Source organism: Ranitomeya imitator, chromosome 8 (genome assembly GCF_032444005.1).
Source record: "Ranitomeya imitator isolate aRanImi1 chromosome 8, aRanImi1.pri, whole genome shotgun sequence".
NCBI lineage: Eukaryota > Metazoa > Chordata > Amphibia > Anura > Dendrobatidae > Ranitomeya > Ranitomeya imitator.
This window is the reverse complement of record NC_091289.1, coordinates 170025509-170051781: the sequence shown is the minus strand read 5'-3', so window position 1 is coordinate 170051781 and position 26273 is coordinate 170025509. Positions and strand designations below refer to the sequence as shown.

Sequence of the window (26273 nt, the reverse complement as noted above, 5' to 3'; positions counted from 1 at the left end):
TGGACAGATTAAGGCATAAATTGCGCATTTTATTTTACAATTAATGCCTCACCTTCCATGCCAGCGCCATTCCAGCCGTGACGGCTTTCATGTTTCTGGGGCTCACCTGAGGTTGTTACATCATGTGAGCCAAGCGCCCAGTCATGTACTATGTGGAAACACAGCAAAGCTGAGTTATGCATTATTGCAAACACTTCCGGATATAATCTCACAGCAGTCAGTGTGGTGGAGGGTAATAGCTGACAGCACTGTGAAATGAGATCTTGAAGTTTTTGCTATGATACATAACTCTGCAGCTACTATGTAGAGATATAGCTGAGCTGAGTTATGTATCATTTCTAATGCTTCCAGATCTTATCTCATAGTGCTGTCAGTTCTCACCCTACCTCCACATCGACTGTCGAGAAATGAGATTGTGAAGGTTTTGTAATAATACATAACTCAGCTCTGCTGTATCTCTACACAGTAGCTGCAAAAAAAGTGAGAGGAAGAGGGCATGTTCTTTTTCTCCTCTGCATGACTCTGCCTGCTTATGATTGGTTAACCCCATGCAGTGGAAGAAGCACACGCCAACAGAAACAAATTTCTGGTAACATCCACGTGAACTCTGACATAAATTATAAATTTAACTTTACAAGCTAATATCTCCACAATGGAGAAAGGGAAAAAAACAAATAAAAACTATTGATCAAATGAAATGATTTTGACCAATGTTTTTGAAGATAGCTATGGGGTTATTAATGGTATTAATGGTTTTATTACTGGTATGGTATCTATAATTTAGATACCATAGATCTAGACTAGATGCACCAAATTTGTCACATCAGCTCAAGTTGGATAATTAATTTGGAGCACCTTTTAACGCTTTTGTCCAGCTTCATTCCACCTCTTAGTTGGTTCACTTAAGATCACTTTCTTTGGAGCAAAGTTTTTGCACAATGTGGAGCATCTTACAAAGAACCTATAGGCATGTTTTTATATATGAAAGTAGATGGAAGTAGAGTAGTGGTATGGCAGTGTAAGCACCAGTTTCCCAATAAAAAAAATCATGCTTCTGGATGAGTAAATCTACATTTTTAAAAAGTATTTTTTTACCAAGTTGTGTTAAAAAGATTCACTCGCTTCACTTTTTCATATTGTTGGGATCTTAGAAAAATTGAAGAGAAAAGGAAAAACCTTAGATATAGGTCTCCTAAGTAGCCTTATGGTCCCCATGCGCATTTGCCTAACTACACATCTGCTAATATTAAAAAGGTATGGAAAACAGAATAATATGTATACAGATGATTGTCGGGGAAGATAAGGATATCTGGCAGTGGCACTCTCGGAGATCACAAGAATGTTGAGTAGAGCGAACTTTCCTGTGTATGGGAATGTTGGGTGAGATAGCTGCCGGCCAAACAACTGGCTGTACCATCGCTCACTGGCATCTATAGTTGTGAAAGGCAGTTTTAATTATTATTATTATTATTATACATTTTTTTATAGCGCCATTTATTACATGGTGCTTTTCATGTGAAGAGGGGGCAAAAATGTAATAAACATGAGCAAAAAACAAGTCACTAACAGGTACAGAAGGAGGGAGGACCCTGCCCGCGAGTCTGCACGAGATGGGTGAGGATACACTAGGAGAAGGTAGAGCTGGTTGTGCGGTGGTTCAGTAGGTTGAGGATCACTGCAGCCTGCAGGCTTGTCAGAAGAGGTGAGTCTTGAGGTTCTTCTTTCTATGGTAGGCGAGAGTCTGATGTGTTGGGGTAGAGAGTTCCAGAGTATGGGGAAGCACGGGAGAAGTCTTGGATGCGGTTGTGGGAAGAAGAGATAAGGGGGGAGTAGAGAAGGAGTTCTTGAGAGGATCGAAGGTTGCATGTGGGTAAGTACCAGGACACCATGTCACAGATGTATGGAGGAGACAGTTGTGGATGGCTTTGTATGTCATGGTTAGGGTTTTGAACTGGAGTCTCTGGATGATAGGAAGCCAGTGAAGGGCTTGGCATAGGGGAGAGGCCGGGGAATAGCGGGGAGACAGGAGATTAGTCGGGCAGCAGAGTGTAGGATGGATTAGAGTGGTGCCAGACTGCTTGAGGGGAGGCCAGAGAGTAGGAGGTTGAAGTAGTCAAGGCGGGAGATGATAAGGGCGTGCACTAGAGTTTTTGTGGTTTCGTGGTGAAGGAATGCGCGAATCCGGGAAATATTTTTGAGTTTTAATCTGGTTATGCAGTCCATGTTCAGATCATGATGTCCGGATCAGGGACAAATCTTCTAATCAGAACTCAACAAACTCAGACATACATGACTTTGAAGATTTGAGTTCGGGTCAGGAGACCATGGCCAGTCTGGACATTGAAGACCGTACTCAGGCTGTGAATGATGGATGTCTGAACAATGGGAATGTGAACTATATATGATATATATATATATATGACAATCCATAAGACCATCACAACCACATCATTCACTTAACGCAGTTATGGACCATGTCTGTTGACCACTATGGGTTACAGTCCTCCAGCTCTTTCTAAATAAATTATCTACTTTCAGTATTTGTGACAAGGACATGATAGATAAGAACACAGGACAGAAAGCCAGGAACACTTTATTACATGTTTTATTTATTTATTGCAGAAGAACACAACTGACAAAAAAATGAGTTATTATTTTGGAGTTTCCTCATGGACTAGACTCTATAAACCAAGGGTTAAAAATCGACAATAAAATCTAGGACTGAATAAATATCTGCTCTTAACATGGCGTAAGTGTAAAGGAACTTTTTTTGCGCTATTTTCATATTTTATTAGAAAAACTCGACATAAAACCAATAAGTTATTTATGAATGTATGCTCCAAATGTAGTACAAGCTTCAATTATTTAAAGGGACATTTTGGAGGGTGGTATTAGATCAGATAATACATCTGGGGGTCGCGGACATGGAAGTACATATTGTCATTAGCATATTGTTTTAAAATCACTTCAGTGGGGATATATAGGTTTGGATTGACTTGTATTTAAACAGCACACACATATTTTCACTTTTGTCTCTGTACCTTCACATTAGTCCCTTCAACTCCGGGTTAGTCCCAAACAATGACCCTAAGTCTCCCTACTGTAGGGCAAAATACAACTTATCACTAATAATGCATATCACAATTCACATTATACACCATAACAGTACTCATGTCTTCAAGTGGGAATGTGAGCAGTATGTCCATCTCCTTACAACAGTTATGGTATCTGTGTCTCATCTATTCACTGACACATGCAAGTTTAGTCTACAGATCTGACTAAACTTGGATATGTCTCTGTTTTAACAGGTAGTTTAGCAGAGTTAGCTCAGAAAGCTAAAAATGTTCCTGATTTGTGCACCAAATATGTGCATAGGATCCCATAGCACTGAGAGCAGTGACTGTAAGCACGCTCCCGCATTGATTGACAGCTGACTCTGCACTGATGTCACTGCCGGGGTATGTGTTTACAGACGCCGCTTTTAGTGCTGTGATCGGTGACTGTAAGTGCTCCGATCATGCCTGCATGACTGAAAGCTGGCGGCGACTGAAAGCCGGCCGCCCATGGGCGATACAAGGTTCATTTTCTCCCAGGTGCTGCACTTTTAGTACTGCGGCCGGTTACTTTCCTAAAATTATTAACCTGCGGATTAACCCTATATCTGCAGGTTGATTGCGCTCTCGGACATAACAGGTTCCTTTTGAATAACAGTAGATTTTTCCCCAAAAACTCAGCAAAAATGTTACTTTAAAAACTCGTTATTTTTGAATGCCTCAAAAAAAAAACTCTGTGAGATCATCACCTGATTATAGGAGTGATTTACGCATACGAGAATGGAAACCATCAGTCAAGAACTAGAACTTAAAATTGTGCAGAATTGTGAATGCAGCTCTGGATGTGAATGGAGACAAATGCTGGCTGTTCTAGACTAGTAAAGCTGCCGAATATGATACTTGTGAAGGCACTAAAGATGGTAAGTATGGCTTCTTTCTCACAGTTCACAGCTGCAGAGTTCAGGAAATTCTAGTGCAAAAAACAAAACCACAAACACTTCCGAACAAAGTAAGCGCCATCATCTGTCACACTTTTATAAGGGTGATGATAACATTTTACACTTGCTTTAGTCCCTATGCAAATAGTATAACCTGTACAGAAATGGTATCTTCAGTGCAAATTCAATAACCCAAGGAATGTTGGAATGTTCAGTATTTGCTGCATTTTTGAGAAAGTGCTGCAAATGAACAAACACTTAAAGGGGCATCTCCAATATATGTATTAAACATGTTAGATACACCTGAAAGTGTCATACATTAATTTCCATTAAATGCCCTAATTGAGATCGATATCTGATACAATCAGATGTATCTCACAAATGGGAACCCCTATCTTGCTGCTACTAGATGTGCATGTACACCCCCTGCTGTTTTGATTTTTTTTTTTAGGGCGTTCTCCATGTAAGTGAAAAAAAGCCATGGAGGAATCACTGTGTTACGTTTGTACTAGAGAATTTACCCTACAGGGCAGGAACCAGTCCCAGGGTCTGGACACATGTTTTGAAAAGCTAAGAACACAAGAGGGCGCTATAACAAATATGTAACAGTATTTTTTTTATATATATTCTAATTTCAAAAATATTTCAGTTTTGTGTGATGAAAATGGATATTTCATTGATGGCTGACCCCTGTAATATTTTGCTATTTAGGTTAAACATAGAAAAATCCCTTTCTGATGCTAATTATAAACCGTTCAAAACTGTGTGTAATCCATTATTTCTACTAGGTAAATGTACAGATACTTTATTACATTATTTTTATATATAAAACTTAAGAATTTCAGTTCCATAAGGTGCCTATATAAAATACTGTAACAGTGTAGTTCTGGATTTTAGGCTTTCACTATCGCATTTTTCATTTGTTTAGTTAAACGTTAGTGATGAGTGAACGTTCTCGGATAAGGTGTTATCTAAGCATGCTTGAGTGCTAACTGAGTGTCTTCGGCGTGCTCGAAAAATATGTTTGAGTCCCCGCGGCTGCATATTAAACAGCCGCAACACATGGAGAGATTGCCTAACAAACAGGAAATCCCCGCATGTGTGGCAGCTGTCGGACAGCCGTGAGACATGCAGCCGCCGGGACACGAAAATATTTTTTGAGCACGCCGAAGATACTCAGAAACACCTTATCAGAGCACGTTCACTGACCACTGTTATGAATGAATGTAATACAAATCATATATTTATGGACCAATACGAGTTGATTAAGTGCTATCCTTTTCGTGCAGGGGCGTAAAAGAAAAGTAACATCCAAAATTGACCTATTGTTTAAATCAGGTTGTTACAATAAATATATTTTTTTACAAATTTTGGAGAATGCTTTGTTTTTCACTTTTCTATATCACCATGTATATTAAAAATCTGAAGTCTTGCAATTTTTACAATACTAAACACATACTTCCTGTTCTGTACAGAAGAATTTCCAGCTGTCTCATTATCATCACAGACAGAATTACAATTCCATTACTGCCAGGACATTCATCAACACACAAACTTATACATACATCCAAAGACATACTGATAGGGAATTTAGATTGTGAGCCCCATCGGGGACAGCAATGATAATGTGTGCAAACTGTAAAGCGCTGCGGAATATGTTAGCGCTATATAAAAATAAAGATTATTATTATACAGAGCCAAGGAAAACAGATACACAACATGACAGTAATATGGAGCGCACAGCTTGCAACAATCAATTCTGTTCTGGTTGAGGAGGATCCACCCTGCACAATAGCATGTAACAGTCAGAGGAATAACTATAGTAGGTGGATCAGTTACGGTGGCACCTTGGGCCTAAAAAGTCTCTATGGCAGATGTGAGAGGACCAGTAACAGGTAGGGGCAAGTTGGAGATATTACATTGTCCCACAAACTTCAAATAATGCCTCTGGTCACAGCTTACCTTCTCCCCCTCTCTTCATAATGATGCCACTGATCATAGCTTACCTTCTCCCCCTCTCTTCATAATGATGCCACTGGTTACAGCTTACCTTCTCCCCCTCTCTTCATAATGATGCCACTGGTCACAGCTTACCTTCCCCCCCTCTCTTCATAATGATGCCACTGGTCACAGCTTACCTTCTCCCCCTCTTTTCATAATTATGCCACTGGTCACAGCTTACCTTCTCCCCCTCCCTTCATAATGACCGTAGCCAACATTAGATCATGCTCAGATTAAACTTCAGGACAAAATCTGAGTCACTCTATTGCTGCTAATGTTTATATGTCCAACAGGAATTGGAAGTCTTAAATTAGGCCTAGTTTCTGTGTGGAAATAGCAAACATTTTTATTATTTATAATAATATGTAAAAAAAATATAAAATAAAGCATTTAACAAAAAAAAAGCTGATTTAAACAATAGGTAATTTTTTAACGACATGTGAAATTAAGTTGAAGCTCCAGGGCTCAAAAAACAAAATTTGTAACGGAGTCCCCCCACCTGCCATGTGGCAGAGCCACAGGTGGGCATGGGGACTCAACCTCTGCACCACCCTATAGATACACATTGACATTTGTACTGTCCAGTGGAAACTTTTCTTGGCCTTTCCCCAAACTCCCGTCACTCCGGAGAATCATGGGGGTTTATCGAGCCTGAGTATTTGTTACGCCTCTGTAATATTCCATCCTTTCTTGTCTATGGCATAATAAAGGAAATGTGAATGACTTTTTGTCCCCCGAGTCCTGGATGGATAGAACTGACGGATATTGTCCATCCTCATGCAGCAGGTTGATGTAGCTCCTAGCAAAATAGTTGATGTTTACTACCTTGCATTTAGCTCCAGCAGATAAGCCAACCATAGTCCAATGTCATCCCCAGCTATACAGAAAATGAAGGCACTTTTTCCAGCATGATGGACTTGGCCTGTGGACTTGGTATCCACAAGTCCTCTTCTTCGTTTTTCTTCTTCTTCTTTTTGCCCGGCGGAGGTTTCAGCGTGTTACTTTTTCTGGTCCAACAACAGCAAAAGTGACAACAAATAATGCTGGCAATGAGTAACACAAGTACCGGTAGGGCGATTAATACCCCCAGGCAGACGGTGTTGTAAATCCCTTGCTCATGTTTATATTGTATCATCTCATAGATCCTTTGAAAAAAAACATTTATCGACTCCATAGTAAGAGCTGAAGAAAATCTGGAATGCCGATTCCTGAAAGTTTCTGTGCTGGCTAAGAAGTCAATATGAAGAAATGCAGTCACGTAGTCATTGCTAAAGGATATTCCAATTATTCATCTGATAAGGCAGGCTTCACCCTGAGTGGTAAAAAAAGAAATATATCAACATTTATGGAATTCATAGAAGTTTGTGATACAGATTGAGATGAAAAATTCATTTTACAATTGCATATATAGGATTTACATATGGATCCCGAATATGACAATATTATTCTAGAGAACTACAAGGAGAATCATATTTCTATACATTTGTATTTTATCACCATGTTAGATCCAAGGTTGGTTGGAGATATCTGGGGAAAAATCCCACAAAAATAAGTCTTACATAAACTAAAAAGACATACAGTAACTAACATACATTTTTCTAAATGTTCTTCTCTGTTTCCCGCTAATGTTAACCCCTTAAGCCCCGAGGGTGGTTTGCACGTTAATGACCGGGCCAATTTTTACAATTCTGACCACTGTCCCTTTATGAGGTTATAACTCTGGAACGCTTCAACGGATCTTGGCGATTCTGACATTGTTTTCTCGTGACATATTGTACTTCATTTTAGTAGTAACATTTATTCGATATAACTTGAGTTTATTTGTGAAAAAAACGGAAATTTGGCGAAAATGTAGAAAATTTCGCAATTTTCCAACTTTAAATTTTTATGCCCTTAAATCACAGAGATATGTCACGCAAAATACTTAATAAGTAACATTTCCCACATGTCTACTTTACATCAGCACAATTTTGGAACCAAAATTTTTTTTTGTTAGGGAGTTATAAGGGTTAAAAGTTGACCAGCAATTTCTCATTTTTACAACACCATTTTTTTTTAGGGACCACATCTCATTTGATGTCATTTTGAGGGGTCTATATGATAGAAAATACCCAAGTGTGACACCATTCTAAAAACTGCACCCCTCAAGGTGCTCAAAACCACATTCAAGAAGTTTATTTACCCTTCAGGGGTTTCACAGGAATTTTTAGAATGTTTAAATAAAAATGAATATTTAACTTTTTTTCACACAAAATTTATTTCAGCTCCAATTTGTTTTATTTTACCAAGGGTAACAGGATAAAATGGATGCCAAACATTGTTGTACAATCTGTACTGAGTACGCTGATACCCCATATGTGGGGTTAACCACTGTTTGGGCGCATGGCAGAGCTCGGAAGGAAAGGAGCGCCATTTGACTTTTAAATGCAAAATTGACAGGAATTGAGATGGGACGCCATGTTGCGTTTGGAGAGCCCCTCATGTGCCTAAACATTGAAACCCCCCACAAGTGACACCATTTTGGAAAGTAGACACCCTAAGGAACTTATCTAGATTTGTGGTGACCACTTTGACCCACCAATTGCTTCACAGAAGTTTATAATGCAGAGCCGTAAAAATAAAAAATCATATTTTTTCACAAAAATGATCTTTTCGCCCCCAATTTTTTATTTTCCCAAGAGTAAGAGAAGAAATTGGACCTCAAAAATTGTTGGCCAATTTGTTCTGAGTACGCTGATACCCCATATATGGGTGTAAACCATTGTTTGGGCGTATGGCAGAGCTCGGAAGGGAAGGAGCGCCATTTTACTTTTCAATGCAAAATTGACTGGAATTGAGATGGGATGCCATGTTGCGTTTGGAGAGCCCCTCATGTGCCTAAACATTGAAATCCCCACAAGTGACACCATTTTGGAAAGTAGACCCCTTAAGGAACTTATCTAGAGGTGTGGTGAGCACTTTGACCCAACAAGTGCTTCACAGAAGTTTATAATGCAGAGCCGTAAAAATAAAAAATCATATTTTTTCACAAAAATAATCTTTTCGCCACCAATTTTTTATTTTCCCAAGGGTAAGAGAAGAAATTAGACCACAAAAGTTGTTGTGCAATTTGTCCTGAGTGCGACGATACCCCATATGTGGGGGTAAACCACTGTTTGGGCGCATGGCAGAGCTCGGAAGGAAAGGAGCGCCATTTGACTTTTCAATGCAAAATTGACTGGAATTGAGATGGGACGCCATGTTGCGTTTGGAGAGCCCCTGATGTGCCTAAACATTGGAACCCCTCACAAGTGACACCATTTTGAAAAGTAGACCCCTTAAGGAACTTATCTAGATGTGTGGTGAGCACTTTGACCCAACAAGTGCTTCACAGAAGTTTATAATGCAGAGCCGTAAAAATAAAAAATCTTATTTTTTCACAAAAATGATCTTTTCGCCCCCAATTTTTTATTTTCCCAAGGGTAAGAGAAGAAATTAGACCACAAAAGTTGTTGTGCAATTTGTCCTGAGTACGATGATACCCCATATGTGGGGGTAAACCACTTTTTGGGTGCATAGCAGAGCTCGGAAGGGAAGGAGCGCCATTTGACTTTTCAATGCAAAGTTGACTGGAATTAAGATGGGACGCCATGTTGGTTTGGAGAGCCCCTGATGTGCCTAAACATTAAAACCCCCCACAAGTGACACCATTTTGGAAACTAGACCCCCTAAGGAACATATCTAGATGTGTTTTGAGAGCTTTGAACCCCCAAGTGTTTCACTACAGTTTATAATGCAGAGCCGTTAAAATAATTTTTTTTTTTTTTCGCAAAAATAATTTTTTAGCCCCCAGTTTTGTATTTTCACAAGGGTAACATAATAAATTGGACCACAAAAGTTGTTGTCCAATTTGTCCTGAGTACGCTGATACCCCATATGTGGGGGAGAACCACTGTTTGGGCGCATGGCAGAGCTCGGAAGGGAAGGAGCGCCATTTGGAATGCAGACTTAGATGGATTGGTCTGCAGGAGTCACGTTGCATTTGCAGAGCCCCTGATGTACCCAAACAGTACAAACCCCCCACAAGTGACCCCATATTAGAAACTAGACCTCCCAAGGAACTTATCTAGATGTGTTGTGAGAACTTTGAACCCCTAAGTGTTTCACTACAGTTTATAACGCAGAGCCGTGAAAATAAAAATTCTTTTTTTTTTCACAAAAATGATTTTTTAGCCCCCAGCTTTGTATTTTTACAAGGGTAACAGAATAAATTGGACCCCAAAAGTTGTTGTTCAATTTGTCCTGAGTACGCTGATACCCCATATGTGGGGGGGAACCACTGTTTGGGCGCATGGCAGAGCTCGGAAGGGAAGGAGCGCCATTTGGAATGCAGACTAAGGCTAGGGTCACATTGCATTAGTGCAATCCGTTTAGCGCTAGCGCTAGCAGATTGCGCTATCGCAATGTTTTCTATGGGGCTGCAGTCGGGGTCGCGGTAACGTCCCCGCTCTCGCAGATCCCCGATCTGCGAGAGCGGGGAACGGACCGTGGGCGCGCCTCGGACGCTGCAAGCAGCGTCCGCGGCGCGCCAGGAATCACCGGCGCGTCGCTAGCGCGTGCCGAACATGGCACGCGCTAGTGAAGCGCGTTCCCATTAGCGTGAATGGGCGCGTTAACGGCCGCGTTGCACGGCGTTAATTTCGCCGTGCAACGCTGTCCGTTTAACGCGGTCCCATAACGCAATGGGAACCCAGCCTTAGATGGATTGGTCTGCAGGCGTCACGTTGCATTTGCAGAGCCCCTGATGTACCCAAACAGTAGAAACCACCCACAAGTGACCTCATATTGGAAACTAGACCTCCCAAGGAACTTATCTAGATGTGTTGTGAAAACTTTGAACCCCCAAGTGTTTCACTACAGTTTACAACGCAGAGCCGTGAAAATAAAAAATCCTTTTTTTCCCACAAAAATGATTTTTAGCCCCCCAAATTTTTATTTTCCCAAGGATAACAAGAGAACTTGGACCCAAAAAGTTGTTGTCCAATTTGTCTCGAGTACGATGATACCCCATATGTTGGGGTAAACCCCTGTTTGGGCGCACGGGTGAGCTCGGAAGTGAAGGAGCACTGTTTTACTTTTTCAATGCAGAATTGGCTGGAATTGAGATCGGACGCCATGTCGCGTTTGGAGAGCCCCTGATGTGTCTAAACAGTGGAAACCCCCCAATTATAAATGAAACCCTAATCCAAACGCACCCCTAACCCTAATCCCAACTGTAACCCTAACCACACACCTAACCCTGACACACCCCTAATTCTAATCCCAACCCTAATCCCAACCGTAAATGTAATCCAAACCCTAACCCTAGCCCTAACCCTAGCCCTAACCCTAACCCTAATGGGAAAATGGAAATAAATACATTTTTTTAATTTTATTATTTTTCCCTAAGGCTAGGTTCACATTGCGTTAGGGAAATCCGTTTAGCACTAGCGGATTGCGCTAACGCAATGTCTTTTTAGGTGTCGTGTTTAGTGGTCGCGTTAACGTCCCCGGTCTGGAAGATCAGGGATCAGACCTCGGGCGCGCCGCGGATGCTGCAAGCAGCGTCTGAGGCGCGCCACAAAAGAATGGCACCTTGCTAGCGCGAGCCGAAAATGGAACGCTCTAGCGATGCGCTACACCCGAAAATCACATTGCTGTCAATGGTTGTGCTAACGGACCCGTTGCACGGCGTTAATTGTGACATTTTCGCCGTGCAACGCTGTCCGTTAGCGTTAACCCATTAATGCAATGTGAACCTAGCCTAACTAAGGGGGTGATGAAGGGGGGTTTGATTTACTTTTATAGCGTTTTTTATATCGGATTTTTATGATTGGCAGCCGTCACACACTCAAAGACGCTTTTTATAGCAAAAAAGTTTTTGCGTCTCCACATTTTGAGACCTATAATTTTTCCATATTTTGGTCCACAGAGTCATGTGAGGTCTTGTTTTTTGCGGGACAAGTTGACGTTTTTATCGGTTACATTTTCGGACATGTGATAGTTTTTGATCGCTTTTTATTCCGATTTTTTGTGAGGCAGAATGACCAAAAACCAGCTATTCATGAATTTCTTTTGGGGGAGGCGTTTATACCGTTCCGCGTTTGGTAAAATTGATGAAGCAGTTTTATTCTTCGGGTCAGTACGATTACAGCGACACCTCATTTATATCATTTTTTTATGTTTTGGCGCTTTTATACGATAAAAGCTATTTTATAGAAAAAATAATTATTTTGGCATCGCTTTATTCTGCGGACTATAACTTTTTTATTTTTTTGGTTATGATGCTATATGGTGGCTCGTGTTTTGCGGGACAAGATGACGTTTTCAGAGGTACCATGGTTATTTATATCCGTCTTTTTGATCGTGTGTTATTCCACTTTTTGTTCAGCGTTATGATAATAAAGCGTTGTCTTTTGGCTCGTTTTTTTTTTTTTTTTCTTACGATGTTCACTGAAGGGGTTAACTAGTGGGCCAGTTTTATAGGTCGGGTCGTTACGGACGCGGCGATACTAAATATGTGTACTTTTATTGTTTTTTTTTATGTAAAGAAATGTATTTATGGGAATAATATTTTTTTTTTTCTGCTTTATTTAGGAATTTTTTTTTTTTTTTTTTTTTACAAGTGTGGAAATTTTTTTTTTTACTTTTTCACTTTGTCCCAGGGGGGGACAATACAGATCACCGATCTGACAGTGTGCACAGCACTCTGTTAGATCGGTGATCTGACATACAGCCGGGCAGGATTAGAGCTGCAGCTGCAGCCTGATCCTGACCCGGAAGTGCTCCCTGCAGGACCCGGATGCAGCCCGGCGGCCATTTTGGATCCGGGGACTGCAGGGAGAAGACGCTCGGTACACGGTGAGCACATCACCGTGCACCGATCGTTTCAGGGAAGCCCGCAGGGAGCCCCCTCCCTGCGCGATGCTTCCCTGCACCGCCGGCACACCGCGATCATCTTTGATCGCGGTGTGCCGGGGGTTAATGTGCCGGGAGCGGTCCGTGACCGCTCTTGGCACATAGTGCCGGATATCAGCTGCGATAGGCAGCTGACACCCGGCCGCGATCGGCCGCGCTCCCCCCGTGAGCGCGGCCGATCGCATATGACGTACTATCCCGTCCCTGGGAATTAAGTCCCAGGTCACCTGGACGGGATAGTACGTCATATGGGATTAAGGGGTTAAAAAACAGCCAGCACAGTGGACAATCATTCTGTGCCTGCCACATACAGTATATGGTAATATATGCTCTAATTCCATTTGAAGGTTTTGTTTTTTTTAAATTGCACTTTTTTTCAATTTTATCCATAGCAAAAAATGAATATGCTTGTAAAGCTTACATATGTGTATGGAAAAAGGTAGTAAAAAAAACCTTACAGTTGGTATGGCAAAAGCCAAGACTTCATATAGTAACATTTCCATATATATATAAAAAAGTTATTATTATTATTATTTATTGTTATAGCGCCATTTATTCCATGGTGCTTTACATGTGAGGAGGGGTATACATAATAAAAACAAGTACAATAATCTTAAACAGTACAAGTCATAACTGGTACAGGAGGAGAGAGGACCCTGCCCGCGAAGACTCACAATCTACAAGGGATGGGTGAGAATACAGTAGGCGAGGGTAGAGCTGGTCGTGCAGCGGTTTGGTCGATCGGTGGTTACTGCAGGTTGTAGGCTTGTCGGAAGAGGTGGGTCTTCAGGCTCTTTTTGAAGGTTTCGATGGTAGGCGAGAGTCTGATGTATTGTGGTAGAGGGTTCCAGAGTAAGGGTGATACGCAAGAGAAATCTTGTATACGATTGTGGGAAGAGGAGATAAGAGGGGAGCAGAGAAGGAGATCTTGTGAGGATCGGAGGTTGCGTGTAGGTAAGTACCGGGAGACGAGGTCACAGATGTATGGAAGAGACAGGTTGTGGATGGCTTTGTACGTCATGGTTAGGGTTTTGTACTGGAGTCTCTGGGCAATGGGGAGCCAGTGAAGGGATTGACAGAGGGGAAAGGCCAGGGAATAGCGGGGGGACAGGTGGATTAGTCGGGCAGCAAAGTTTAGAATAGATTGGAGGGGTGCGAGAGTGTTAGAGGGGAGGCCACAGAGCAGGAGGTTGCAGTAGTCAAGGCGAGAGATGATGAGGGCATGCACAAGGGTTTTTGCAGATTCTTGGTTGAGGAATGTACGGATTTGTGAAATATTTTTGAGTTGAAGTCGGCAGGAAGTGGAAAGGGCTTGGATATGTGGTTTGAAGGAGAGATCAGCGTCAAGGATTACCCCGAGGCAGCGAGCTTGTGGGACTGGGGAGAGTGGGCAGCCATTTACTGTAATGGATAGGTTCGTTGGGGGGTTTGCGTGAGATGGGGAAAGATGATGAATTCTGTTTTGTCCATGTTAAGTTTCAGAAATCTAGCGGAGAAGAAGGATGAAATAGTGGACAGACTTTGAGGGATTCTGGTTAGTAAGTAGGGAGGTGATATCTGGTCCATAGATGTAGATCTGTGTGTCATCAGCATAGAGGTGATACTGAAAGCCATGATATTCTATGAGCTGTCCCAGGCCAAAGATAGAAATGGAAAAGAGCAGGGGCCCTAGGACTGAACCTTGTGGGACTCTGACAGATAGTGGGCGAGGTGAGGAGGTGGTGAGTGAGTGGGAGACGCTGAATGTCCGGTCTGTTAGGTATGATGAGATCCAGGATAGGGCCAAGTCTGTGATGCCAAGGGATGAGAGGGTCTGTAATGATAGGGAATGGTCCACTGTGTCAAAGGCAGCCGACAGGTCGAGGAGGAGGAGGACAGAGTGGTGTCGCTTGCTCTTGGCGGTTAAGAGGTCATTGGTGACCTTAGTTAGGGCAGTTTCAGTGGAATGGTGTGACCGGAAGCCAGATTGTAAGCGGTCAAAGAGGGAGCAAGAAGAGAGATGGGAGGACAGTTAAAGGTAGACGTGTTGTTCCAGTAGCTTGGAGGCATAGGGGAGAAGTGATATAGGGCAATAGCTAGATACAGAGGATGGGTCAAGAGAGGGCTTTTGAGGATAGGTGTGATGGAGGCATGTTTAAAGCTTGAGGGGAAAACACCAGTTGTTAGTGATAGGTTGAAGAGATGGGTTAGGGTTACGATGAAGACTGTGGTGAGGTTTGGGATGAAGTGGGATGGGAGCGGGTCAAGTGCACAGGTGGTGAGATGTGATCTTGAGAGTAGAGTGGAGAGTAGATCTTCTGTAATGGTGGAGAAGTTGGTTTTGGAGGCGGAGGGCTGGGAAGTCGGGAGGAAGGGCTCTGGGGGTTGTTGACCAAAACTGTCTCTGATGTTATCAATCTTCTGCTTGAAAAATGAGGCAAAGTCTTCAGCTGAGATAAGTGGGGAGAGAGGGGGTGCTGGGGGACGGAGGAGAGAATTGAAGGTGTTGAATAACTGTTTAGGGTTGTGAGACAGGGAGGATATGAGAGATGAGAAGTAGGTTTGTTTAGCTGTGGCTGTTACATCGATGACCTCTGGAAGGTGGTATTAAAAATTCTTCTGACAGTCTAACTTGCCATGTGTAGTGCATGTGGGACGTATATGTGTATCTTATATACAGTATGTTTGTGTGCATATATGTATTATGTATATATGTGTGCGCAACTTAGGGTTTGTATTGCGGCACAAAGGGGCTAAAAGGGAGGCAGTAGGCAGGGCCTAGACAGAAAAGTGGGGGGTAGATTAAGTGATTGGGGGATTGCATGGTGCTATCTGATTGGTTAAAGGAGTCGGGTGCGAAGGTTTGCCTGGGCAGTGCAAGGCCAGCCCATTAGAGGATCGGCGTCCACTCTACCTTGTCTAAGATTGATTGAATGCTAGCAGTACTGGAGATTTAAAAGTCAAAATTTGGGTATTGTTTGGCTGCTCGGGGTTATGCATTGTATACACGGCAGCTGGTGGGAACGGGGCAATGGAAAGTCAATCAGTGGTATGAGAAAAGGAGGAGGGGATCTGTTTTGGTAGGGCCCTATCCCCTTTAACAGGTGAAAAAAAATACTCAGGGTTCCTACTCTTCGAAGGTCTCAGAGGGACAATTTATGGGACATCATCCAGCAGGAGGGCCCCCAATCAGTGCAATGCAGTTGGGGGCAAAGAAGAGTAGATGATGCCACAAGGATTTTATTTGTTAAGCTTCCAGAAACCCTCTCCAATTGTTAATATGTTATGGGTATTAATATTGGTAATGTTATTTGATAAAGGCTGCTGTAGCTATTTCATGTAAACTCTGTGTCTGTTGTTATTGAAGGGGGTAAAGGAAAAGGGAGGATGCGGGTGGTTCAAGCCAGGCAAAGTTCAGCCATTCCTCCGTCATGTGTATGTATTAAGATGTGCATATTTTTGTATACGATACTGGGCGTTACGGTGGCCCAGACACACGTGCTACGCAGGGGCCCTTTACTGTTAGTGTGCATCCCAGGACAGGACAATATATAATATTTATATTTTAATTTCCTTTCAAGTAGTTCTTTAGTCCGGAGCATCACCTATCTTAAAAGCTATAATCTGACGTTTTCCACTAATTTTCATTTATGTACGAATTGTCATTAATCCTGTAAACTTCTCTATTTAAAAAAAATAAAGTGCAATCAATTTTTTCAAGTGTATCATAAAACAACTGAAAAAGAACTGATATTAGTAAAATAAATGGCAGCCCCGGCCTCCCAGTGTGGTTATTGTGAGGTTTCGCAGTGGTTGAGGGAGCTCTGTGTAACATGCAGTGCCCTTCCTGTTTATAAGTGTTCACTATTCTTACCGAGGTCTCGGAGCATTACACATCCTGTTTGTCTTAGGACTGGCAGGGAACCACGGTTCTCATGTTTACTCCACACCGGCTGGAATGTCTCGATGGGAACCCAACACCACTGCCAATTTGTACTTGCTTTTCGCGTAAACTAAAAATGAAGAGGTCCAGGTTCAGCCCAAAACTAGCATTAGCTCTACAGTCTTTATATTCGAGATCCTGCAGGTTTGTACATCAGATTTATTACGGTTGCTGCTTTTTGCTTTTACTTTTTTTGCAGTGCAGAAAAAAAAGTGGAAAACCTTAGTAAGCTAGCTGATGCTATCAGGTGTTATTCATACTTCAGTAGCCAAAATTGGAACAATAAAGCCAAGCCAAACCAAATAAGTCCAAAATGCTGTGGAACAACCCCCATGTTACAAGAATGTCGTCAGGGTTGCATCAGCTCCAATATTTTTTAGCAGCAATAATCCTGGCTAAGTTTGGTCTGCTGGCAAGAATGGTGTTAGTATGGTTTCATAGTTAGTGTAGTGCATGCTTACGATTGATGCTCCAAAAGAAATACAGATATCTCAGACCAGCCAAACCAGAGACCAGTTGAAAAGGAAGAAGAAAACATCTACATACAACTTGCCCCATATTGGTGTAGAGCAGGTTACTGTATTATTGGAGGTGTGGTGCCTTACACATAGCACAGGGGGGTCCTACTTCTCATTGAGGATCCACAGTGATACATAAAGAAACTTATTTAAAGGTAATGGATAATGGAAAACAACTTAAAAATTAGCCCTACTCCAGAAGAAAGAAAGCATACCGGCTGAACCAGAGACTGCCCAAAAAAAGGGATTCATGTACAGATTGTTGCTTCAAGGGTTTTTTTGCCGCTCATCAGTGCAAAGCAAGAGCCATAAATAAGGTGGTTCTGATTTATAGGGATGGCCCCTTTACATGAAGATCTTTCACCTTCTCTGTTATGGAATATTAATACTACAAAGGCCGTGTCCTACCCAAAGACCTCTGTCTACTACCCAGAGTTGAGAGTAGTCTTGTATTATGTCTCCATATAAACTCCGAACAATCAACTTTTCTGGTGCCTTGCTATACCAACAGCATGCCTCTAAATTCATAGGGAGTCATGCAGCATTTTTTTTTAAATAAAACATTATTCCATATCCTTTGGGTATCGCTCCAACACAGGAATTGCCTATGACCATGGACGTAAATGCCACAGAGACAAAGCCTGTGGCTGCCATAGAGCCCTTGATGAGAGGCGGTCCAGCCCTTGTTGGTCCCATTCTCTGTGCCACTGAGTAGTTGGAACTTTTGACAACGCTCTAATTCCAGCGTCTTAGGGGTTTGAGATCAGAATGTGGCGCACTATACCCTACAGATATGCCATAATATTCAATAATAGGGAATGTCTACTTAATCGGGGAAATCTTTATATGGTGATGCAGATTTCCTCTGCGTTTGCTTGTATGATCTCCAGTTTATTCCAGGTTAATTGGCTTCATGGAAAATTGTAGCAGGAATATGTGGGTAGAAGAGCCCGAGCCACGGAAATTACGTCCCAAATCCCACTCTGAACAGTTGTAGGTGCCAATTACAGATAATAAAAATTGGTATTCTCCTGCTCTACATTGCTTGCTGTTCAGAATTCTCCGTTTGGACCGCCTCGGTGGCATGAGATGGAGATGCAGTAGGTAGTTCATTTTTGCTCAGTTTCTTCTTAAATGATTCATTTTCTAGTGCTACTTGATAATAATCAAGTGCTCACCCAAAATAAATGCACCTCTATCCCTCCCTCCCACATTTTGCTGGTGACATACCATAATAATAGCTCTCGTACCTGCTATAACCTGCAGAAAATAAGTTTTGTTTGGAAATCATTAAAGGGAAACAATAAAGATCTATGAATAAAGATCTATGGGGTTGTACCATATAGTCTTCACATGCGCCGCGCCGCCAACGCTGTGCTGCCTTTGATGCGTCTCTGGGGTAGTTATAAAATATTGATGTGTCTCCGCGGTTCACAACTTGTAACCAGCAGTATAAATAATATACAGGGAAGTGATTCAGCTCTTATTGAGTCAATGCTTCAATACTTACAGAGTGTAAAAATCACATTATTTAGACACTGTAAAAAGAAAATATATAACATGGAGCATGGCACTGCATTGCTCAAAATAAATATTTATATGGTGACTGCTTTCCTTGCCTTGGGCATGTGTAGCCTATGCTTATGGCTACGGTCACACGTTCAAATTGGTCAGTATTTTACATCAGTATTTCTAAGCCAAAACCAGGAGTGGGTGAATAACACAGAAGTGGTGACGTGTTTCTATTATACTTTTCCTCTGATTGTTCCTCTCCTGGTTTTGGCTTACAAATACTGATGTAAAATACTGACCAATGATGAGCAAATATACTCGGTACTCGAGATTTCCCGAGCAAGCTTGATTACATGTGGTTATTCCCTAGCAACCAGGCAACCCCCACATGTACTTATGCTGGCTAACAGATGTAAATCATTCAGCTGCGGTGATGAAAACTAAATCTCCAAGTACTTACAAATACTCGAAGGACACCCGAGCGTGTTCGGGAAATCTTGAGTACCGAGTATATTCGCTCATCACTAACACTGACCAAATACTGAACGTGGCCTATATCCGAGGAGTCTGTTGTGTCCATGCTTCCTGTGCTGCCATGGAGAGGAATCCCCAGCCAGGGCCAACCTACTGAGGTTGTGGCCACACTGTGAGATTGGTGCACCTCTTACTGATATGTTTGGCTGACTTTAGACGATAAAGGTAACCTATTAGCTGCAAAAAGCCATTCACCTTCAGATACAGTGCTAATCTGAAGGTAAATAGTGTTTTAATTATGTCTATCTGGCTTACTAAAAAAAGTGGCTGCAGAGAGAAAATTTTGTTATATTTTCTCTGCAGCTGCTCGCTTCCAGCTGTTACTGCCACTGCTCAATATACTATAAGAGAACTGTTGTCACTCCCCCTGTACCTTGACTGACAGCCTGCTCTGCAGCATGTTTGTGCAGGGTATGTGTGCAGAATAGGCTGTCAGTCAAGGTGATTGAGGGAGGATTTTGGATCATTTTCCTGCTGCATAACCCAAGTGCACTTCAGCTTGAGGTCACAAACAGATGGCTGGACAGACAGCAGAATTCATGGTTCCATTTACCACAGCAAGTCTTCCATTTCCTGAAGCAGCACAACAGCCCCAGACCATCACACTACCACCACAATATTTTTTTGTTGGTATGACACTCCTTTTCTGAAATGCTGTGTTACTTCTACACCAGATGTAATAGGACATACACCTTCCAAAACGTTTAACTTTTGTCCTGTCAGTCCACAAATTATTCTCCAAAATGTCTTTGGGATGATCAAGATGTTTTCTGGCAAAACTGAGACTTTATGTTCTTATTGCTCAACAGTTCTTGGAATTCTGCCACACAGGCCATTTTTGCCCAGTCTCTTTCTTATAGTGGAGCCATGAACACTGACCTTGACAGAGGCAAGTGAGGCATGTAGTTCTTTGGATGTTGTTGTGAGGTCTTTTGTGACCTCTTTGATGAGTCATCGCTGTGCTCTTGGGGTAAATTTTCCTGGGAAGGTTCACCACTGTTCCATGTTTTCACCATTTGTGGATAATGGCTCTCACTGTGGTTTACCGCAGTCCCAAGGCTTTAGAAATGTTTTTGCAACCTTTTCCAGACTGATAGATCTCAGTTACTTTGTTTCTCATTTGGTCCAGAATTTCTTTGGATCGTGGCATGATGTCTAGTTTTTAAGGTACTATTTAAGTGATTTCTTGATTGAGAACAGATGTGGCAGTAATCAGGCCTGGATGTTGCTAGGGAATTTGAACTCAGCATCCCAAAGATGCAATAAACCCACAGTTAATGTAAGTTTTATGGGACAATCACTTTTTCACACAGTGCCCTGTAGGTTTGGATTTCTTTTTCCCTTAATAATAAAGACCTTCATGTAAAAATTACATTTTGTGTTTACTTGTGTTATCTTTGTCATAATATTTAAATTAGTTTGTCACCTGAAACATTTAACTGTGGCAAACATGCAAAAGAATAGGAAATCAGGAAGAGGGCAAACACTTTTATGTGAGGGGAGCCAGGGCCGTATTCGTGGCTGACATATATTTCCCAATCGCCCTGGTCTCCTGCCACATAAATGCAATATTCCCTTGTTAGTGTACCTGTCTCTCCTTTCTCTGAACCATCAGGGTCGCCTCTGGTCTGTTGCAGACTCACTCCTGACGATTGCACACAAATAGAGACAGAATCCAGCTCCAACTTTAAATGAGTAACTTTACTGGTTTCTTTCCTCAGCACGTCCAAATCAATTACAGCATTGACATAGGGTTCCACACAGTTTACATTCTTCACTTTACCTGTGCTCTCCCTCATGTCCTTCAGCATGCTCCCAGGTCGTGCTGTCTTGTCCGGGACCGCAGCTTCCTCCCTGTCCATCTTCACTACCTTTAGGAGGTTCCCTGTCCGTTTCGCACCAGACATAAGGGTTTCTGCCCACGTAATAAGCTGCAACATGTTAGAGCCACCTGCGTTCCTGTGCTGCTGTACTTTCAGGCCTACTGCCTTGGACGACTGGGATTCTAGCTTTAACATTACGGAGCTGACCGCCCTAATGCCGGATGCTCACCGACTTACCCGCAGTTAGCTCCTCCTATGTTAACTATTTACAGGGTTACTATGTGCTCCTAATACACCCCCTCTAGTGGCCCCAAACGTTTACTACGCTTTCCCTATTCACAATACATACACAGAAATAACATTATATACATAGCAGCACTAGATGTTAAAACATACGCTATTATGAACATTGGACCTAGAGAAGGGTGATGGGATCTTTACAGTCTTTGCAACCCCCTTACATTTACACTCAACTGTATATAGCAGAAAACAAACCCTATACTTGGTGAACAGTTTGGAATACCTTTGGAGAAAGGAAAAGGCATCCTAGAAGGTGCCAAGCATCAGAAGACCCTGCTGTTCCCTTTACTGTGGAAAGGGTGGTATACGTTTCTAACAATGATTACCTCTGCTTTATATACTAATTTGTCAAAATGTATCACACGAGGCACCATCCTCTTTCCATTGTTTTATTTTATTTAGTTATGAAAGCATACATGAATAAAACCTGGCAGGTTCCATTTAATTTGGAGCTTTGGAAAATTTGAGGAACCAGAGTCGGAAGCGTTCAAGTTATTTTCTCTCTGCACAGAATTCAAGAAAGTTATTAAAAAGCATTTTTCACATTTCAATCAACATTAAACGGCTTTAAGCCAATTTTTTTCCAGCAAGTCTCATTAAAGGTTAAGCTGGCTGAGAGTTAATGTTTTTAAACCCTTCACAAATATCAGTATGGGTGTCAGTGATAGAGACCTTTCTTCTATGCAGCTAGTTTTAGTGACCTGATTTGACTGGTCGTGTCTATAAATTTGTTATTTTGGTGACACATAGACTCTGCTGGTGGTCCTGTACCTCTTTACAGACCATATTTTGACCTGTTTATACCTGGTACCTCTTCTCTCTCCTTGGTTTCCAAGATGGCCTGAAATCAGGGGCGGACATACCATTAATGCTACCTGTGCAGCTGAACAGGGACCCCAAAGAGGACCCACTTCAACCTCCAAAGCAGCAAGCAAAGTCTCTCACATATACATGCATTATGATAAACTATTGGATTACAAGCGGTGAATATCCGGTTCTTGTACAAGGGCCGTATTCTTTCTGTCCCTGCCTCAAATCCCTCATTGATGACCACTCTTGACATCAACTTTGTCATCGAGATGTCAATACACTTGAATACTATGATAAGTTACTCCAGACCACCACCTCACTATTGCTTCTTATTTTAAACTACGTGCCTTTTGGTGTCATTTGGAGTTTGATTTGTGGGAGCAAGCAAAAAGGGTAGGATGTGCATGTAGGCTGGCTGCTTGGCCATACACTCTGGGTCGTATCATTGAGTGGTAAGTTGGAGGCCCTGGATGACTGTGGGAGTATGGGGGTATGTCTTGTATCGTGATGGTAAACATACAGAATGTGTGACACCAGTGAGAACACGTGACCTCTCTTGGTGTACTTTAGCCAGTTCTTCTCTCTGGTCAGGGTTGGTCATTGGCTGCCTAGGGCATTGGAGACAGTCCGCCATAGGGTATCACATGAGTGTGTGGCCAAGAAGAGATTCTGCCTGTTAGCTGTTGGTTGTGATTACTCCACAAAGGGAAAGGTTGCCACCATCATGTCTGATAAGAGCCCACTTGTGTGCTGTGGATGCCAAGGTGGGGAAGTGTCATGTTTGTGAAGATCGAGTAGTAGTCCTTTGAAGCTTGTGAGAAATACGTCAAGAGTCCAGTTGAGGGCTGCCCCGCACTGCCTAAGTACAAGCATACCGGAAAAGGTCCTGCCTATGCAAATGGAAGAGTAGTCATAAATGTATATAACAAGTTCTATGATGTGGACCGGAGAACGAGGGCCTGAGAGAATTGTGCTGGTATGTGACGTGAGTCTTAAATGGAAACACGCCCTGAAGAGAGATGATGTCAACGGCCTCCGCTCTGACTACTTTACATTTGCAATGTTTAAGTATAAACCTCAGTATTAGAAGGGACTTCAATAAAGGTTCCTGTTATTTGTTAAATCTGTGTATCACTTCCTGAAAGTAGGCTGGGATCCATCCAGGACAGTGGGCAGCTTCAACACCCACCCATGCAGGCAGGTGCAATGTATATGGATGGAACTATGTTGGCATGATTACTGTTTAGAGGGACATTTTCCACTGTGAGGGTGTGTTCTTAAATGTCTAAGGAGCATCAATTATTCAGCATTAGTGTTTTATGGGCACCAAACATGTAGCATAAAGAGGGCACTATTGTGTGACTCACAAAGGTGCTTTTTTTTAATGTGTAGGGCCAAAGGTGGACACTATAATTTTTTGTCAGCAATTAGGGGCTACTATTACTATGTGTTTCACAAAGTAGGCAGTGTTACTGATTGGGACACTATCTTTGTGTTACTATTATTTTTAGGGCAGTATCTGTATGATAGCAGCAGGGTGGGATGTTTCTGCACAGGTTGGAGATGTGCCGGAAAAGTTAGTAGCAAAAATGTTTAGGCAAAGATGAAAGTGTAACTGATTACACACCTCCCTAACGCTGGGATGGCACATAACCTATGGCCAGAAAGGGACCACTTTAGAGAAGCATGTTTATGCCATGTTTTGGAATCTACATGTGAACATTTTGCAGGTTTGCAGGATGTATATGTACTAAACTAAGGCACACTGCATATTTTAACACAAGATTGTAGAAAGGCTGGGTAATTGCCAAAATCCTTACTGATGGTCACTATATGGTATGCAAAACCTACCCAATTGTGAGAACTTACTCTTACTTATCCTCTGCAGTAGAGAAAGGTTATAGCTTTTCAAATGTTTTGCATTCAGTCATAAAAGACTTTAAAGTTTTAAAGTGAATTGTATGATGTAATAAAAGGTGATAAATGAAAAACTCTGGTATCTGATCAATTTTCTAGAAAGCCGATATAGAATATTAACCGGCTAACATCAACCCGGTGAGAAATAATTGCCTGCCTGTGTATTTTAATTGCCGTTCGATGGTAATGGTTATTTTATGGTATCAATGTAAAACAAGTCAGACTAGAGGTCTTTTTATTAGAATCTACCGATCAGCAGATAAAGACAGGCTGCAATTAGAAGGAGGAAAACTGGGCCTCACGCGACATGCATACTTGAAATGTCTTCTAGAAATTCCTCTATTTTATGAAGGAGGTAGAACATTAGCTTTCCTTAGATGCTTTGTACCTTAAAGGTTATATGCCATCAGACTGATCCTTATAATTGAGGGCTCCTATTAGATGTCCTAATGTAGAGAAGCTAATGGTTACATGTTTATCCATTACCAGTGAAGGACTGATGTGACCTGGGTCCATCGGAGGAAATTATTACAGAACGAGCACTTGGGCACTTTCAATTAAATTCTACATTAAACCGCTATTAAACTCAGGTCTCATCATTAACGGGGCTTTCCTTGTTTTCTTTATCTAATCCATGTACTCACAAAAAAGAGACTTTTTCTATCTCTGCACCCGTGCTCAGATTATAAGGGGAGGTCATAATAAGCGAAGAATAGCGCTCCTTTAAATTATCAGAATGTAACGGCACAAGTTGATTGACTTTAGATAATTGGCAGCTGAACATTTTTGCTCATCGAGAGGCACAAGTTCTTGAACGTTACAAACGGTGCAATAAATGCTCTTCAGTTGGACTTCACAATGCTCATTCTCCTGCTGGCACATCTCTCATCAATCCTCTACTCCAAGCTGCCACTGTCTACCATAGGCCTCACTTCTAATAGGGTCAAGGGCAGACATATCATTGGTGCAACCTGTGCAGCCGCACAGGGGCCAAAAAGGGAAGGGGGTCCATTTCTACCTCCAAAGTAGGTGGGATTATTCATAATGATGGCCTATTGTATTGCAAAGGACCCATATACTGTTCTTGCACATGGGCCCTTTTCTCTCTGTGTCCGCCAATGACTAGGGTGTATTGACAGTGACACCGCTTTGGCACTCTACTCACTTACACACACAGTCGGCCTCCTCCATTCGTTTGCACTCACACGTTGCAGCACATACAGAGATGATGATGTAGTGTCACAAATAGCCAGTAAGTGCTATGACCCCAATGAGGACACAATTTCAGTGCAAATACGTCATACAGTGCACAAGCCGTGAGAGAAGAAGAAGGCTGCGTATGACATGAAGCACTGAACAATTATCCTTTCTGTATAGATTGAACGTTGGTCCTCAAATAGTTTACTCTGTGTGAATCAACTCATAAGTTATTTCTATCAGCAATGATTGGGCTGGCATATCAACTTCAAATAAGGTTCCCATTTCCTGGATTCGTCCTCGCCCCCCAGGATCTTCTGATCTACCAGTGCCACCCTATTCATTAATAAACCTTTTGAGCGCAATCTACACTAAAGGTTAATGTCCAGCCCCCCTCACCCACATACATAAATTAACTTTAAACAGTAAGTGATATAGTTCAATTGCTCCAAGTGTCGAATCTGCTAGTAGAGGATCCGGTAAGCGGTTCTGGCAGCTTCGCTTCCGGTCCTGTGCTTGATGCCAAGTGGCGCTTCCTGTGATGGCCTTAGACCGAAACATTGTGTGAAGAGGTCTGACTGCTCATTTTAATAGCTAAGCCAACCCCCCATTCTGTTTAATCATTGCCTATAGCAAAAAAGGAGCTGGCTGATCTATGGGAATAAGTGTCATATGATGACACAGAAAACACTGAAAGTGCAACCACAGACCAGAGCATGGAGGGGCAACTGGCGTAATAGAAGTACATTTCTACGTCACTTTTTCTTTTTTTTCAGATAATTTATGTCTATTTTTTTCTGGCTGGACAACCC

At 42.1% G+C, this 26273-nt stretch overlaps 1 protein-coding gene across 2 annotated transcripts in view; it reads right to left on the bottom strand.

The window, feature by feature from the left end:
- Nucleotides 1-2587: 2587 nt before the first annotated feature.
- Nucleotides 2588-26273, bottom strand: part of KIAA0040 (KIAA0040 ortholog) — a 54273-nt gene continuing 30587 nt past the window's right edge. For both annotated transcript variants that reach the window (XM_069737806.1, XM_069737807.1), the window contains one exon: nucleotides 2588-7304. In XM_069737806.1, the coding sequence (XP_069593907.1) occupies nucleotides 6870-7166 (297 nt within the window). In that variant the 5' untranslated portion in view covers nucleotides 7167-7304 and the 3' untranslated portion in view covers nucleotides 2588-6869. The remainder of the gene's footprint in view (nucleotides 7305-26273) is intronic.